Source organism: Staurois parvus, unplaced genomic scaffold (genome assembly GCF_062004578.1).
Source record: "Staurois parvus isolate SC_StPar_1 unplaced genomic scaffold, SC_StPar_1.0 ptg000230l, whole genome shotgun sequence".
Lineage (NCBI taxonomy): Eukaryota > Metazoa > Chordata > Amphibia > Anura > Ranidae > Staurois > Staurois parvus.
The window spans coordinates 3,581,825-3,597,642 of NW_028318026.1; the positions used below are offsets into that span (position 1 = coordinate 3,581,825).

General features: G+C 39.2%; 1 protein-coding gene across 2 annotated transcripts in view; it reads right to left on the minus strand.

Annotated features, from left to right (window-relative positions):
• Positions 1-2,211: 2,211 nt before the first annotated feature.
• DECR1 (2,4-dienoyl-CoA reductase 1) overlaps positions 2,212-15,818 on the minus strand; it is an 84,879-nt gene continuing 71,272 nt past the window's right edge. For both annotated transcript variants that reach the window (XM_089679690.1, XM_089679691.1), the window contains 5 exons: positions 15,268-15,367; positions 13,936-14,008; positions 13,693-13,839; positions 8,543-8,605; positions 2,212-3,230 (listed from right to left, as the gene is read on the minus strand). In XM_089679690.1, coding sequence (XP_089535816.1) covers positions 3,171-3,230; positions 8,543-8,605; positions 13,693-13,839; positions 13,936-14,008; positions 15,268-15,367 — 443 coding nt within the window. In that variant the 3' untranslated portion in view covers positions 2,212-3,170. The remainder of the gene's footprint in view (positions 3,231-8,542; positions 8,606-13,692; positions 13,840-13,935; positions 14,009-15,267; positions 15,368-15,818) is intronic.

The window sequence follows — 15,818 nt, forward strand, 5'->3', positions numbered from 1 at the left end:
GCACAAATGCCTAGTGCATGACCCAAGATTTATTTAAAAAAAGGAAAAAAAAATTAAAAAAGCTGTTGCATTTATTAGGTGGCAAACACCAGTTGGCTTGAGCTCTGAGGAGGGGGATGCGTCCCCAAAACGTGTCAGCTTGCCGACAATCGCTAACGGTCTTGTCACTCCTTGCCACACTGACCATGAGACGTTGTTGTTATACATGTTAATTCTGTCCTTTGCGAATATTCAATCAGCTATTTGGTGTCTTTTAATAAACCTTGGGTAATATCCTCAACGAAAACCTTTTCCACAATGCTCAGGACCTTGGACTGGGCCAAAGGTTTACCTTTCAACATGACAACGATCCTAAGAAAAAAAATTAGTTTAAAAAAACTGCAATGTCAAGCTGCAACATAACAAAATTTTAAAAAGTGAAGCGGGTCTGAATACTTTAGGACTGCAGTGTATGTATGTATGTATGTATGTATGTATATATACACATACATACACACGCATATACACACACATACACACAGTGGGGATCGAAAGTTTGGGCACCCCAGCTAAAAAAAATTGTATTAATGTGCATAAAGAAGCCAAGGAAAGATGGAAAAATCTCCAAAAGGCATCAAATTACAGATTAGACATTCTTATAATATGTCAACAAAAGTTAGATTTTATTTCCATCATTTACACTTTCAAAATAACAGAAAACAAAAAAATGGCGTCTGCAAAAGTTTGGGCACCCTGCAGAGTTAATATCTTGTACTGCCCCCTTTGGCAAGTATCACAGCTTGTAAACGCTTTTTGTAGCCAGCCAAGAGTCTTTCAATTCTTGTTTGAGGTAACTTTGCCCATTCTTCCTTACAAAAGTCTTCCAGTTCTTTGAGATTTCTGGGCTGTCTGTCACGCACTGCTCTTTTAAGGTCTATCCATAGACTTTCAATTATGTTGAGGTCAGGAGATTGTGAAGGCCATGGCAAAACCTTCAGTTTACGCCTCTTGATGTAATCCCCCGTGGATTTTGAGGTGTGTGTAGGATCATTATCCATTTGTAGAAGCCATCCTCTCTTTAACTTCAGCTTTTTCACAGATGGCATCAAGTTACCATCCAAAATTTGCTGAAATTTTATTGAATCCATTTTTCCTTCTACTCATGATATGTTCCCTGTGTCACTGGCTGCAACACAACCCCAAAGCATGATTGATCCAACCCCAAGCTTAACAGTTGGACAGAGGTTCTTTTCATTAAATTCTGTGCCCCTTCTTCTCCAAACGTACCTTTGCTCATTCCGGCCAAAAAGTTCAATGTTAACCTCATCGGTCCACAGAACTTGTTTCCAAAATGCATCAGGCTTGTCTATATGTTAATTTGAAAAGTTCAAGAGATGATTTTTGTGGTGAGGACGTAGAAGAGGTTTTCTTCTGATGACTCTTCCATGAAGACCATATTTGTACAAGTATCTCTTTATAGTGGAATAGTATACCACAACTCCAGTGTCTGCCAGATCTTTCTGGAGGGATCGTGCAGTCAAACGTGGGTTTTGAATTGTTTTTCTCACAATCCTGCGAGCTGTTCTGTCTGATATTTTTCTTGGTCTTCCAAATGTTGCTTTAACTTCCACTGTTCCTGATGACTGCCATTTCTTAATTACATTCCGAACAGAGGATACTGACATCTGAAAACGCTTTGCTATCTTCTTATAGCCTTCTCCAGCTTTGTGAGCGTCAACTATTTTTAGTTTCAGTTTTCTAGACAACTGCTTAGAAGAACCCATGGTGCTGATTGTTGGGGCAAGGTCAGATGAGTCTGGGCATTTAAAACCTTTGAGACTGACATCACCTGGTCTTCCCAGACGATGATTGAGAACAATCTATGACACTGGCAGGTCTCAGCTTTGCAAAGGGGGCAGTGCATGCTATAAATTCTGCAGGGTGCCCAAACTTTTGCAGATGCCATTTTTTGTTTTCTGTTATTTTGAAAGTGTAAATGATGGAAATAAAATCTAACTTTTGTTGACATATTATAAGAATGTCTAATCTGTAATTTGATGCCTTTTGGAGATTTTTCCATCTTTCCTTGGCTTCTTTATGCACATTAATACAAATTTTTAGCTGGGGTGCCCAAACTTTCGATCCCCACTGTATACATACATACACACACATGCACGCATTGTTATATAGTAAAATGATTTCTGCAAAAAAAAAAAAAAAAGGACAACAAAAGCTTTTCAAGGATTATTTATTATGCAAGTACCATGTAATTTGTACTAAAGTCTTTGATACAGAAAATGTAATTTTCCACATTTAAGGCATAAAGATATCTTGAATAATCTAAAAACAACAAAAAATAAACCTACAAGTTTGAATAATGACAAACTATGTTGGCAGATGAATTAGGTGGATGGATTTAGCTAGTTTATGATGAAATATTATTCATAACCGAAAATCCAGTTTCATTTATTTTTTATTTAGCATTTAATTAGAAGGAACCTGTCACAACAGAAGTAATAGCTGAGGAGTCACTGACCTGGAACAGGCATGGTGTCTCAACAAAAACAAAGGATCAGAATGACATCTCCATAGTCTGCAACTTGAAATATGGGTCAGTTCAGTAAAGTGTAATGACTGCATGATTTCATTGATGTGCAATATTTGCTAATTGTAACAATCAACATTTTCTTTTTCAGTTCTCTATAGGCTTTATTGCACTTATCAGCCAATGTTACCACACATAGTATTTTTTTCATTGCAAGTGGCCATCATTCCTGAAAATTCATCAGATTTCTGTTCTCTCACACATCACTAGCAATTCAGTGGTGAGGATTGTGGGGTTCAATGGGATGTACTTTAAGGAAAGCTGTAGTGGGTGATTTGAACAGGACTTGGATATTTAACCACTGAAAGCCTTTCTTTCTAACAAATAATAATTGTATCTCCTGTAATAATATTCATTTGTACAACAATCAACAATTCTGACTGACCTCTTAAAGTGAAATAACACCAAGATCTAGGTGAACTGGCTGTAAGATGAGCAAAGACAGCACCTGACAATTCCTTTGTTCATAACAGTGTAATATTGGTAAGGCCTATTGGACAATCACAGTTTTGCATGGTGTGAAGACTATTAGGAAAAAACACAAAAGCTCTTCCTTAACAGTCCACGGAATCAGTACAGAATGTGCTTAGGAGCCTTTAGTTTGGCGGATTAAATTTTCCATGATGTCCCATTGTTCTTTTGTTACCTGTGGAAAAAAGCAGAAAGTAAAAAATAAACACATTATATACATGCCAACCTCCTGCAAGGTTGCATAAAGTCTTGTGATGCTGAAATTATTACAGGAAGAATTACTGTATAACCCTTGCTTAGATTAACCCTGCTAAGCTGCTAGCAGGACTGTAAAGTAGCCTTCAAGACACATAAATAATAATAAAAAGATATTCAGATGAGACTCATGGTATCCTGAAACTACACAAATCTTTTGACTTTAGTTTAAAAAGCAGAGCTCTGGCATAGGGCATCTTAGCATGATGGGTAGTCTGTCTGACAATGAGTTCTATGTGACCAAAGGTAACGTACATGAGAAAGTCAGGCTCTTGCAGACACCCTCCTGACTCAACTAAAGTCAACATTTACATAATGAACTTTCCTAGATTCATGGCTTCTGTTAAAGACTTTTAAAGGGGTACGGGCAGGCATCTTTAGGTATCCGATATACTGGCCTTCTACCAGTCCAGCTAATTTCATATAAACACACAAGTTTACTTTGAAAGAAACATGTCCCTGTAATTTGCGAATAGTCAGATAATACTGTAGCTTTTACATGTTTGCTACTGTCTTGTTCATTTTTAAAAATGTAATTCATTTTTTCACATTACAAAAAAAAAAAATACTAATTTAAATCTGTACATCTAAATCTTTAATCGTTTTCATGGTTTTGGTAAAGCTAAAAGGAAAATTGTACAAGAAAACTGTATAATGTATGGCCAGTCTTAGAAGATTGTGATCAATGGCTTTGTTGATAAAGTGGTAAAGATCAGTACATTGCAGGACCCTGGCATAATATACAGTGGCTTTGTGGACAAACCCTAACAAAGTAAGAAGAAATTTCTTTAAAAATCAGGGATAGTTGTTCCCTATACCCAAAGGAGCATTGCAAATAAAAACTGCATGCTCCTATCTATACCTGCAGGTGCCCTCCTCTATGAATACATATAAAGCCTTTTTTTTTCGGGGTTGGCTATATTTAACTGGTAGAGAAACTTACAAGTTAATAAGGGTGGCACTCTGCACTTATCATTTTCATCTAAAGTCCTGATAAAAGGGTATATATTTAAACCCCAAAACCCTTTGGCATAAAATTACAACAATCTTTGCAAAACACCCATTTATCCATACTTTCCTGTATACTGCTTTGCCCCTCCAGACTGGAGTAGAGGACTCACCTTTTGCTGTACCATATTATCTAACCACCAAGTGTTTACATAAGGAACAGCTCCAGAACAGTTTAAAAGAGTTCCCTGACCCTTAAGCCCATTTCGCCAAGTCCTGTTGTACTTTAGCTTGAAACAGCTAAATACATTCAGGTTCAGTTCTACAGTCAGGAGACCGTGTGTGCTTTACTGATTGTAAGGCTTTTGGCCTAACTCAGCAGGGGTGTGTCAGACCTCTGCAGAGAGATCACTGCATCTCCAAGAGAGAAAAGTCGCTGCTTTAGAAAGAAAATGAACTGTAAAGGAACTGAGCACCTATTGTTTTGATAAGCTTGGAATTATTATTATTATTATTATACAGGACTGAATTAAAACTGAAAAGCTCAATGGAGCTTTAAACAAATCACGATAAATGTCACCTTCGACTCCAATGCAATTCCAAAATGGTAAAGCTCTGGCAGGGTGTCCCAGTTTGCATTGAAATTTTATTGAAGAAAACAAAAACTATTTTGCTCATTTCTGGAATTAAAGAAAAAAAAAAACAAAACACCTATTTTAGAATATTGCTATATATGTCACTTTTCTCCAAAGGTTGGTCTGGGATGAACTTTGCATAACTGGCTGTTCCAGTCAGGTAAAATTCTGCTTTATATATACCTAAAGAGACAGCACAGCAGTAAAATCAGAAAAAAACCTAAACTAAAAGGAACCAGATTGGGACCACAAGTGAACACAGGGTATAATTAAATACTGTCTGCACAACCAATATTGTAAATAAACCCTAAGCAGAAAATAAAAAAAACTAAATTTGTGTAGCTAGCCAGCAATATAAAAGTCTTTCTGGGGACTTTCTGAGCTCCAAGGAAGCCCTTAGTAGACATAACTCATAAGGATCGGAGCTTTGCTGATGCTAGCATTCAACTGGCACTCTCTAGTCGACAATCTCTGCATCAAACTGGCACTATCCAGCTGACCATCTTCTGGCTGGCGAACTCTATAAGTAGTGTTAGTCGGCTTCAAAATACCAGAAGGATGAGCAGGGACGGACTGACAACTCATGGGGCCCCCGGGCAATAGGAAATCATGGGGCCCGTGTGTCCTCTCCCACACTCAAACCACACCCAAAAAAGCATATGAAAGGTACCAAGGGCATCTCATGGGGCCCCCTACTGACACCGGGAACTCAGACGCTGGCTGAAGGCTCGTGACCAGTAGGGGGCCCGCCACATGACTGTGTTGCTGACCAACCGAAGCAGACACATGGTATGAGAGCTCTGCTGCCTCTCAGCATAAAGTGGCCCAATCTGCAGGCTACCTAGGCAGCTCCACACTTCTAAGCTCTCCCTCCTGCACTCCTGTGGGCACAACAACAGGTAGAAGAGCCATGAGTAGTTCTCATACTGATCCAGCCTGTCAGTGTCTGTTCTAGCCCTGCAGCTGCAGAACAGATGCCACTGTAATCCTACCTGTGGTCTCCCTGTGCTTGGTGATAGAGGTGGAGTACCAGCCAGCTACTGTCTCTGCTTGTCTTCCAGCCATAGCAGGATGCCTCTCTGATTCTTCCTGTGCTCTCTCCCCTCCTCTAGTTGGGCTTGATAATGGAGGGTAACCCCCCTCACTGCACCCGTTCCTTCATGGCATTTCAGCCAGCATACCTCCCGTCCCTGCATCCTGTGCATGCCTGGTGCTGTGAATCCTCCTGAGCACCACAATTGGAGAGGGGACACATTAAGAGCACTTGCCTTGCTCAGCAGTAGCCTGGCCTGTCAACACAATTTCTGGCCCTGCTACCCACACTCTGCTGAACCTGTGATTTCTCAGCTTTTCTGGGCAAGAAGGAAAGCAAGATGTGAGTACATCTGGCTCCCTTGGAAAAAGCCTGCTTGTTACTTCCTGGCCTGGCCACCCATGACTCGTGACCCACGACTCGTGACCCACGACTCGTGAATGTGGTTCAAATTCACACAACCTGCTGCACAAAGTGTTTAACCACTGGCCACTCATGAGTTGTGGCCAGGCCAGAAGGTATTTAAAATGGGGCACTCTAGAGGAGCAGGACATAAAGGGGGCACTAAGGGGTACTCTAAGAGGACACTGTAAGAGGACACTCTGGAGGTACTAACTTAATACCTCCAGAGTGTCCCCTTAGAGCTTATAGAGTGCCTCTTTATATCCTCCAGAGTGCCCCCTTAGTACAGTATTACTAAGGGGACACTCTGGATGTATTAGGTTATCACCTCCACAGTGCCCACTTACATCCTCCAAAGTCACCCTCCTTTCCTCTCCCGCCAGCAGCAGCTGCAGGTATATCTGTATTTACTATGTTTCAGTTTATGAATGGGCAGGAGCCTCTGTTTCCTGTTCATTCATCTGCAGTGCAGCTTAGGCTACAGAGAAAGGGACTGTCTGTTTAGACCCCTGATATTTCATCAAAGCCCCACTCCCCAACAGCATTGTAAAAAATTATAACATTAAAAGTAAATATCAAAATGAAAAAGAAAAAAAAAAAAAAAAAAAAGAAATAGACAAAAATTTCTATTCTGGCATGTGGTGATTAAAAAGCCACGCCCAATATGCATCAAAATTTAGCCACACCTACTGTGTGCCACGGCACACTATGCTTGCCACAGGTCACCATCTCTCTGGTAGGGGCCCCAGTGCATTTCTTTCCCAAGGGGCCCATGGTGCTGTTAAAGTGTTACTAAACCCAGGACCCTGCATTAGCTATATATGGTCTCCCACAGTACACAGAAGATGGAAATGCAATTATTTGAGTAAATAAAAACTGCTAAATACTTTTTCTCAGCAGCAGTTAGAGCAGTCTTGTGACTTATATCAGTGTCCAACAGTGCACTGGTGGAAGCTTGTAGGAAGAGTTTTCATTCTCCTCTCACTGTCCTATGAGACTGCAGGACTCCTTACTCTGTCTGGACAGTGCTGATTGGCCTTGTGCTGATCACATGCACTCTTCCAAGAAAAAAAAAAACTCTCTAGCAATACACGCTAAACTGTTCATGTGCAGCCTGCCCCCAATTCTCTGTTCTATCAGAATATGAGTCAGGGACAGCGAAAGAAGGGGAGGATCAGAGAAGACAGGATCAAACAGCCTTTTTACACAATGCAGAGGATTAACTGCTTGGGTTCCACAGTGAATATAACAAACATGCTTTATTGCATATACAGACTGATTTTACTGCAGTGGGTTTAATGACACTTTAAGGTGGTACTACCCATGAGAGGCTCCTGGTATCTTTACTGGGTTGCCAGCTTTCAGTCATTGCCATTCTGCATGTCGCTGAGCCCCTCCACACGGGCCTCCCACATTAATGTTGCGTCATGGCAGCCATCTTTAACCTGGGGGCCCCATGATCTCCTATTGCCTGGGGGGCTCCAGGAGTTAGTCCGCCCCTAGCTGTATGGATGGTTGTTTTCTGTGAAAAGTTGAGTTTTACGATTTATCTTTTAAGTGTATTTTTGTTAGTGCTTTTAATAAGAGAAAAAAAATTAAGAGCACTATTTTTTGGTGTGTTCTGTGTACTACAGTGGAAGTGTAGAAAAGGGTGCCAAATTTTGAACCCTTTTTTTGAGACTGGTCCTTTGTGATAAATTAAGTGTTAAAATCCTCCACTTCTGTGTTCAGATATCATAAAGTGCTGTTAGACGTCCTGTAATATAAGAGGTCTCCTTTGAAGGTGAAATTTTGGGCTGGCACGTGGTGAAGGAGGCAACAAATTTTGTTGGGATGCATAGCACATTCCGTTCTATAAAAAAGTGGCATGTGTGCTTTTTAATCACATTGGATTACAGGACAACACAACATTATTTTGTTGCGGATTGATTTGTATGAGATTTTGTGCACAAAAACCTTTAATGTGATTTGTTTTTTTGGGATTGTATTTTATTTCAGACAGTAGATTTCTGATGACAGGAGTGTTATATTTGCATGTATTAGGCATGTTTGAGTGTACATACATTACAACTGGTACATATCACTGAGGTTTAGATAGCGCTGCACTTTCATCTTGGTTTTTTAAATGAACACAGAGTTAAAGAAAGGAATTCACATAAAGGAATACTGCACAGCAAACAAGATATCAGAAAAAAGCTTGGACTTATACACTACCTTATGCAAACTATTAAATTCTCCAGCCAAATAGACATATTCGCCACCATCAAATCTTATGACCTGTAACAAAGAAATATAAAATGACAATATTGAACTTAAATACAAGTTAGTTGTTTTTCTTTTTGGTGAAGGTTCTACTTATTATGCAACTCATTTTAAGCCCAGAGATCATCGATGCCTAAATGTCCAGGCATTGGTGTCAGGAAACTAAACAACTGTATGACTAAACTTACATACCTAAATCTTTTTTTTTTTTTAACACTTTTTTTAAGGTTGTATAAGGATTTATTCGGTACACTATTTAAATAAACTATGTTCTGTTTCTTAGCAAAGGCTTACAAACACAAAATAAAAAAATACTGTTTTATTTTAATTTTAATATTGCTATAGTGGTAATAATGTTCATGTGCAGGCTTTCATTTCTCTCAATTAAGGCTCCACCTGGCATGTGATCACAATGATTACATAATCAGGAAACAAGTATTGGCTCCAGTCCTCAGTGGGGACCCAAACTGTCAATGACTGCGCTAAATGTGAACTGCTGCCTCAAACTGGAAGCGTATAAACATAGCCCCAGTACGGGGCAACATCCTTGTAATTTGTTTATGCACAGATGGTGGTCAGGAACAGGTTAATATCCATCCAAGATTCTGACCTATGAAAGCCGGTAATAACTTAACTATCTTAACTTATGACAACCATATTTCCAGGAATCAAAATAATTTAAAGTGAAATTATACATTAAAAATGACATATGATGTAGGGCTGAAACAACTAATTGACATAATCGAAAATGAAAATAAATTACAACAATTTTTATAATCGATTAGTTTGTCAACCAATTAATTGGCCTGCATACAGAATGCATTCTTTGTTTGCATATCAGGAAATACAGAGCAGCACACATATAGTTCAGTATACCATTTATGTCAGTATACACATTGCTGCACACATACAGCTCAGTACAGACCATACATGTCAGTAAGTGCCTGAGAACTTGTGAATGTGTAAGAAGCAGTGCCTCATCATTACAGGTGATACAAAAAGCATGCTGCTGCTACTAAGTGTCTTAGTGACAGCAGGTGCGGGTAGTTTGTATCAAGCTACCTGGCTATGGCAAGAGAGTCTGTCATGCATAACATCTTACAATCCTGTTTGAAAATCTACAAAACAGTGTTTTAAGTATTTTTTTCTTTAATTAAAAATTTTGACCTCCGAGTCTGATGACATGTACCAGATTCAACCTCTAATAGTATATACAGTGTGTGTATATATCATTTCTGTCTGTTACTCTCAGAGTGGATGAGATATTTTGTTCCCTAACCATATAGATAGTTATTTATATTTACCAATGTATAAAGATATTCAAGAATATATTTTTTTTTTAACTTTACATATTAACTAAAATTATAAACCACACTTTTTTTTTAAAAAGGTTTTTATCCAATTAATCAAAACAATAAATCCACAAACTAATTGATTGTGAAAATAATTGTTAGTTGCAGACCTCATATGATGCAGTCTGTCATTAGCATTAACAAAGCAGTTTTTGTTTTTTCTGACAAAAATGTTTATTATTATTAGATTTGTTTTTCACTTCCTTTCAGGGACTAAGATATCCATTAAAAGCTTCAATTTTGAAGGGTTGGGACAAACCATGCAACAACAACAGGGCTGCTTACAACTGGTCAGCTTTTATGAGTATGGCTTAAATTTTTCTTTTTAACAAAAGAAAAAAACAACTTTAGTATCTGTGTAAACACAGTGTAAAAGTATTGGCTGGAGTCTTTAATTTGTTTGTCCATTTAAAATGACATCTTTATCTATGACTGGCCCACAGGGCGACACACAATACTATGCCATTTCACCTCATGGACAGTTTTGTTACCCTATTAGTAAGTGCAGAGATATTCGATTCATTGACAGCGTCAACAGGTAATAAGCTTTGTTACAGGGAAAAACAAAATCAAACACTGCTGTGTTAATGCTAGTAACAGACAGCAATATGTATTTTTTTTTTATTTTGCCCATGGTTGCACTTTAAATTTGTACAGGTATAGACTCTAGTATAGCCATTACTATGGTTTCTGTTAAAATCTAAAGAATCATCAGTAGGTAGAAGAATCTCCCCTGTGTAGATCAATAGACAGTTTTTTTCTCCTGACAGAATAAGTGTATATGTCACACCACTACCTCAAACTCAATCTTTCCAAAACTGAGCTTGTAATATTTCCTCCCCGCTGATCCCCCACTCACGACTTTACCATTAAGATCAACAGCACAACCATTGGTCCTTCCCCTCATGCCAGGGTGCTAGGTGTAATCCTAGACTCTGACCTCTCCTTTGGGCCTCACATCCACTCACTGGCTAATTCCTGCCGCCTCAACCCCCCGGAACATTTCCAAAATCTGCTCCTTCCTGACCAAGGACACCACAAAACAACTTATCCACGCCTTGGTTTTATCCCGCCTTGATTAGTGCAACTCCCTCCTCACTAGTCTACCATTACACAGGCTATCCCCCCTTCAGTCTATTATGAATGCTGCTGCTGGACTCATACGCCTTACCAACCGATCAGCGACTGCTGCCCCTCTCTGCAAATCCCTTCACTGGCTTCCACTAACCCAACGTATAAAATTCAAAATACTAACCACAGCTTACAAAGCCATCCACAACACTGCCACTAGCTACATCGCCAACCTCATCCACAGATACCGCCCAAATCGCCCACTCCACTCCTCCCATGATATCCTCCTCTCTAGCTCCCTCATCATCTCCTCCCACGCTCGCCTCCAGAGCCTCTCCCATCCTCTGGAACTCCTTACCACAGCATGTCTGGTCAGCCCCCACCCTGTCTGCCTTTAGGCAATCTTTGAAAACTCACTTATTCAGGGAAGCCTACCCAACCTCCACCTAAGAACTGTACTTGAATCACCTCCGCCACATCATCCACCGCAGCCATCACCTTTTGTATCATCTCCCCCTTCCTTTAGATTGTAAGCTCCATGAGCAGGGCCCTCCTATTCCTTCTGTTCTGAAAGTATTGTAATATTGTAATTGTACTGTCTCCCGTTATATTGTAAAGTGCTGCGCAAACTGTTGGCGCTATATAAATCCTGTATAATAATAATATGTCCAAAATAGGACTTCATGTGTCCTACAAATGCATCAGTTTTTCTGATGGAACAATTTTATGATTCTACAAATGTGCACCTATTTACAAAAGCTTACCAGTTTTTACTTGCAAGTCATTCCAATGAAAAGGAAAGGAGAAGCACACAGTATATCCAGTCAGGCATAAGATATTTACAGTAAAAAAAAGTCAAGGTAAATTATTTTCTCCACAAGTTAATGTGTCTTACGCTGGCTATATACTTAATTATATTTTTGTTCAACCAGGCTGAATGAAAAAAGAAAAAAAAAAAAAAGAAAAAAAAAAGCAAACACCTCACAGATCTCCGCATTCACACATACACTCACCGGCCACTTTATTAGGTACACTTGTTTAATTGTTTGGTAACACAAACTGCTAATCAGCCAATCACATGGCAGCAGCTCAAAGCATTTAGGCATGTAGATGTGGTGAAGACGACTTGCTGAAGTTCAAATCCAGCATCAGAATGGGGAAGAAATGGGATTTAAGTGATTCTGAACGTGGCATGGTTGTTGGGGCCAGACGTGCTGGAGTATTTCAAAAACTGCTGATCTACTGGGATTTTAAGGCACAACCATCTCTAGGGTTTACAGAGAATGGTCCGAAAAGAGAAAATATCCAGTGAGTGGCAGTTGTGTAGACGAAAATGCCTTGTTGATGTCAGGAGGTCAGAGGACAATGAGCAGACTGGCTGCTGCGACATTCAGATGGTAGGGTCAGAATATGGCATAAACAACATGAAAGCATGGATCCATCCTACCTTGAATCAAGTTATAAATACCTACATACACACATATATATATATACACATACATACATACATATACATACACACACCCTTGAAAAAGTATTCATACCCCTTGAAAATTTTCCACATTTTGTCATGTTGCGACGTAAAAAGCAAATGTGTTTTATTGGGATTTTAATGTGATAGACCAAAACAAAGTGGTACATAATTGTGAAGTGGAAGGAAAATAAGTGGTTTTTAAATGTTTTTACAAGAGAAAAAAAAAAAAACAACTGCGTCTGGAAGCGATGTCCGCAGTTGTCCCAACATGTCATTGATCATGCAGGGCTGGTCTGGAACCCTGTGTGCAATACCTGAAAAATCAGAAAATCTGGTCAGCCCTTTCCTTACAGGAGGCATGTTACTAGAGGCAATCTGACCATATTTATGAGGATGAATTAGCAGCTCATTGCAGACAGCATCTAAGGAAGGACTGCTGAGGGATCGATAATTGTTCTGAGTTCACTTATAGTGGCAGATATATTCCAGGTGAGTGATCTACATGTGATCTTCCTCTGTGACTACATATGTAATCTTCCACTACTGCTGGACTTGCCTCAAGTACTATCTTGAATGTTGAGCTGCCAAACCTCTTGTCCTGTGTTTATAACTCAGCAAAGTGGACTCATACTAGCTGTATACAGCTTGGTCACTAATCCGCAGTTCTCTTCATTTCCACTGCATGACATGATATGGACATTCCTTGGATGCTACATGCTATAACTGGCATGATGATTGGCTTTATGCTTATGACTATGCTTTTTGGACTAAAGCTACTTTCACACTGAAGAGTTTTTGAAGTGCTTTCGTGTAAAAAAAAAAAAAAGTGCCTGAACTCCTCAAGAAAAATGCTTCCCTATGTATGGCTATGTATGTTTTCACACTGGGGTGTTGCGATGTAAAAACTCCTGTTTGCAGCATCTTTGGAGCTGCACTCAGAAAATGTGGCAAAAGCGCAGTAAAAACTCCTATGCGTACCCATTGTATAGAAAGCCTACTTTCACACTGAGTATTTTTAAAGCGTTTTTGCATTAAAAAAAAAAAGCACCTCAAAAGCTCAAGAAAAAGCCAGAGTTGCCACCTCCTCATTCTTTGACTTTTTTGCTTTGAATTTTAGAACATCATGGAGAATATGGAACTTGTACTGTGCAATTTACTCCCATACATATAATTAATAAAACAAAAAGTCCAAGCAATAAACTTACTGCTCCAGACACCCAATTAGCATAGTCACTGCACAGGTACACTGCAAGATTGGCTAGTTCTCCAACGGTTCCCAGGCGTCCACAGGGAATTCTCTCTGGCATTGCAGCCTCAAAGGATCCAGTGGGGTCTAAGCGGCTAAAGGCTCCCTGAGAAAAAACAATGAAAAATTAGAAAAAAAAATCTTGTGCATTTCTAACCTTTATTATGAAATCTGCAATATGGTCTAAGAAACTTTCAGGCACCTTGGTTTTTATGGGCCCAGGCTGTATCACATTAAATCTCATGCCGTATTTTCCCCATTCAGCAGCAAGGGATCTTCAATATGGAAGAAAGCAAAAATACATCATTTCTGCAAATTACTTTGAAATAGCCCACAAATGCAATTATTAATCCTTTTAATTCTGCATGAAATAGCTCAAATGTCCATCTACTTTACCACTTGCACATCAGCTAAAATGGTGGCATACTGTTAGGTCACGAGAAAGGCGCATGTTTTCTTTGGGGACATTTTTGATGCAGAGCATGGCTGCTTGGTAGCATGGGTACATTGTCAATAATGTCAGAATTTATCCAGATGCCTAATAGTCAGCTGGCTCCACTTTTCAGCATGCCACTGAACCTGGGCCAGCTGCTCCTGCCCCTCTCCTGCTTGGCGCTCCAGTGAGCACTGGAGGGGCAGAGCATTCAGAGCAGATTTGAGAACTGAGAGATCAGGGGTCACGTGAATGCAAAGTTCTCGGGCTTAGTGTCACTGGGGACAACTGCAGCATTACTCCGATGCTGTAGCCAGCAGTGTGTGTGGATAGATAGATTTGTTTTCCCCACAAGTGGGGAGTGTGTGTGGATAGATAGATTTGTTTTCCCCACAAAGTTTAATAGATAGATAGATTTGTTTTCCCCACAAAGTTTAATAGATAGATAGATTTGTTTTCCCCACAAAGTTTAATAGAGAGATAGATAATTGTATAATAATATTTTTTTTTTGTTTCCCGCACTTCACGTTTAAAAAGCTGTACAGATTAGCATGGCAAAATGTAGCTTGGTTGGTGTGTACATATGTACATATTTATATTTATCTATTACATAAAAGGATGCTCAACAAAATGTATTCTTTACAGAAAAGAAAAAAAGGGAGCCTGCAAGTAACCTATTGTCAAATAATAGAATTCCTAGGTCATGTACAATTAACATAAGGTTATTCAACTGGCTGCTATTGGTTTGTCATACATAAGCTTTATTGGATGTTTATTTTGATTATTTATATGCTACCAGTAAGTTCTGTAACATCAGCAGTGTACACTGAACCCGGCCCCGAAGAAGCCTAAAATCGAATGCATCTACTCTAACATTACCATATCATATAATTTAATAACAAATTCAGCAGAAGACTATTAACTTACCAACATTTCTAGATTGCTAGAGAAAAGCCCATGCAAACATGGACAAACCTGCAGGAGTTATCACTGCTGGAAACAGAACCCAGCAGTCCCAACGCTGCAAAGAAAGCTTGCTATGCCACTGCGCTGCCCTCTAAAGCAGTTATTATATCGTACTGAGTATCATGAAGAACTTACTTGCACATAGCTTCTACGCCTGCCTTAGCAGAAGCACTAGGGACTAAAAAACCAGTCCCACTTTCTGCATATATTGTAGTAATAGCCAGAAATGCAGCACCTGAAAAGAGATGAACAGGACTTTTATACATACAATATATTGTGCTGAAAATACATACAAAATATATATGATAAAAATCAACATTCGTCCAAATAAGCATTTGTTTCATGTTTACTTTCAAACAGCATATTTATGTGCCCTTTCAAACAAGCTCAATATCGGAATTAACAGTCACATGAATTATACTACTGCGAGCCTCTGCCATTTGCAAGTTCATAGGTAGTTACTCAAAGGAATACCTACTATATTTAACAATTGCAAAACTCCCTAAAATATGGCATGTACATATACTTAAACAAAGAAACAAGCCTGCGTATACCCACGCACCAAAAGCCACCGGGAGAAACAATGACCTAACTTTTATTAGGATTTATTAAATAGGATTTTTGTGTGTGTTGTTTACATACTCTTAGGATGGAGACCAAAAAACACGCATCACCCTCAAAAAGCA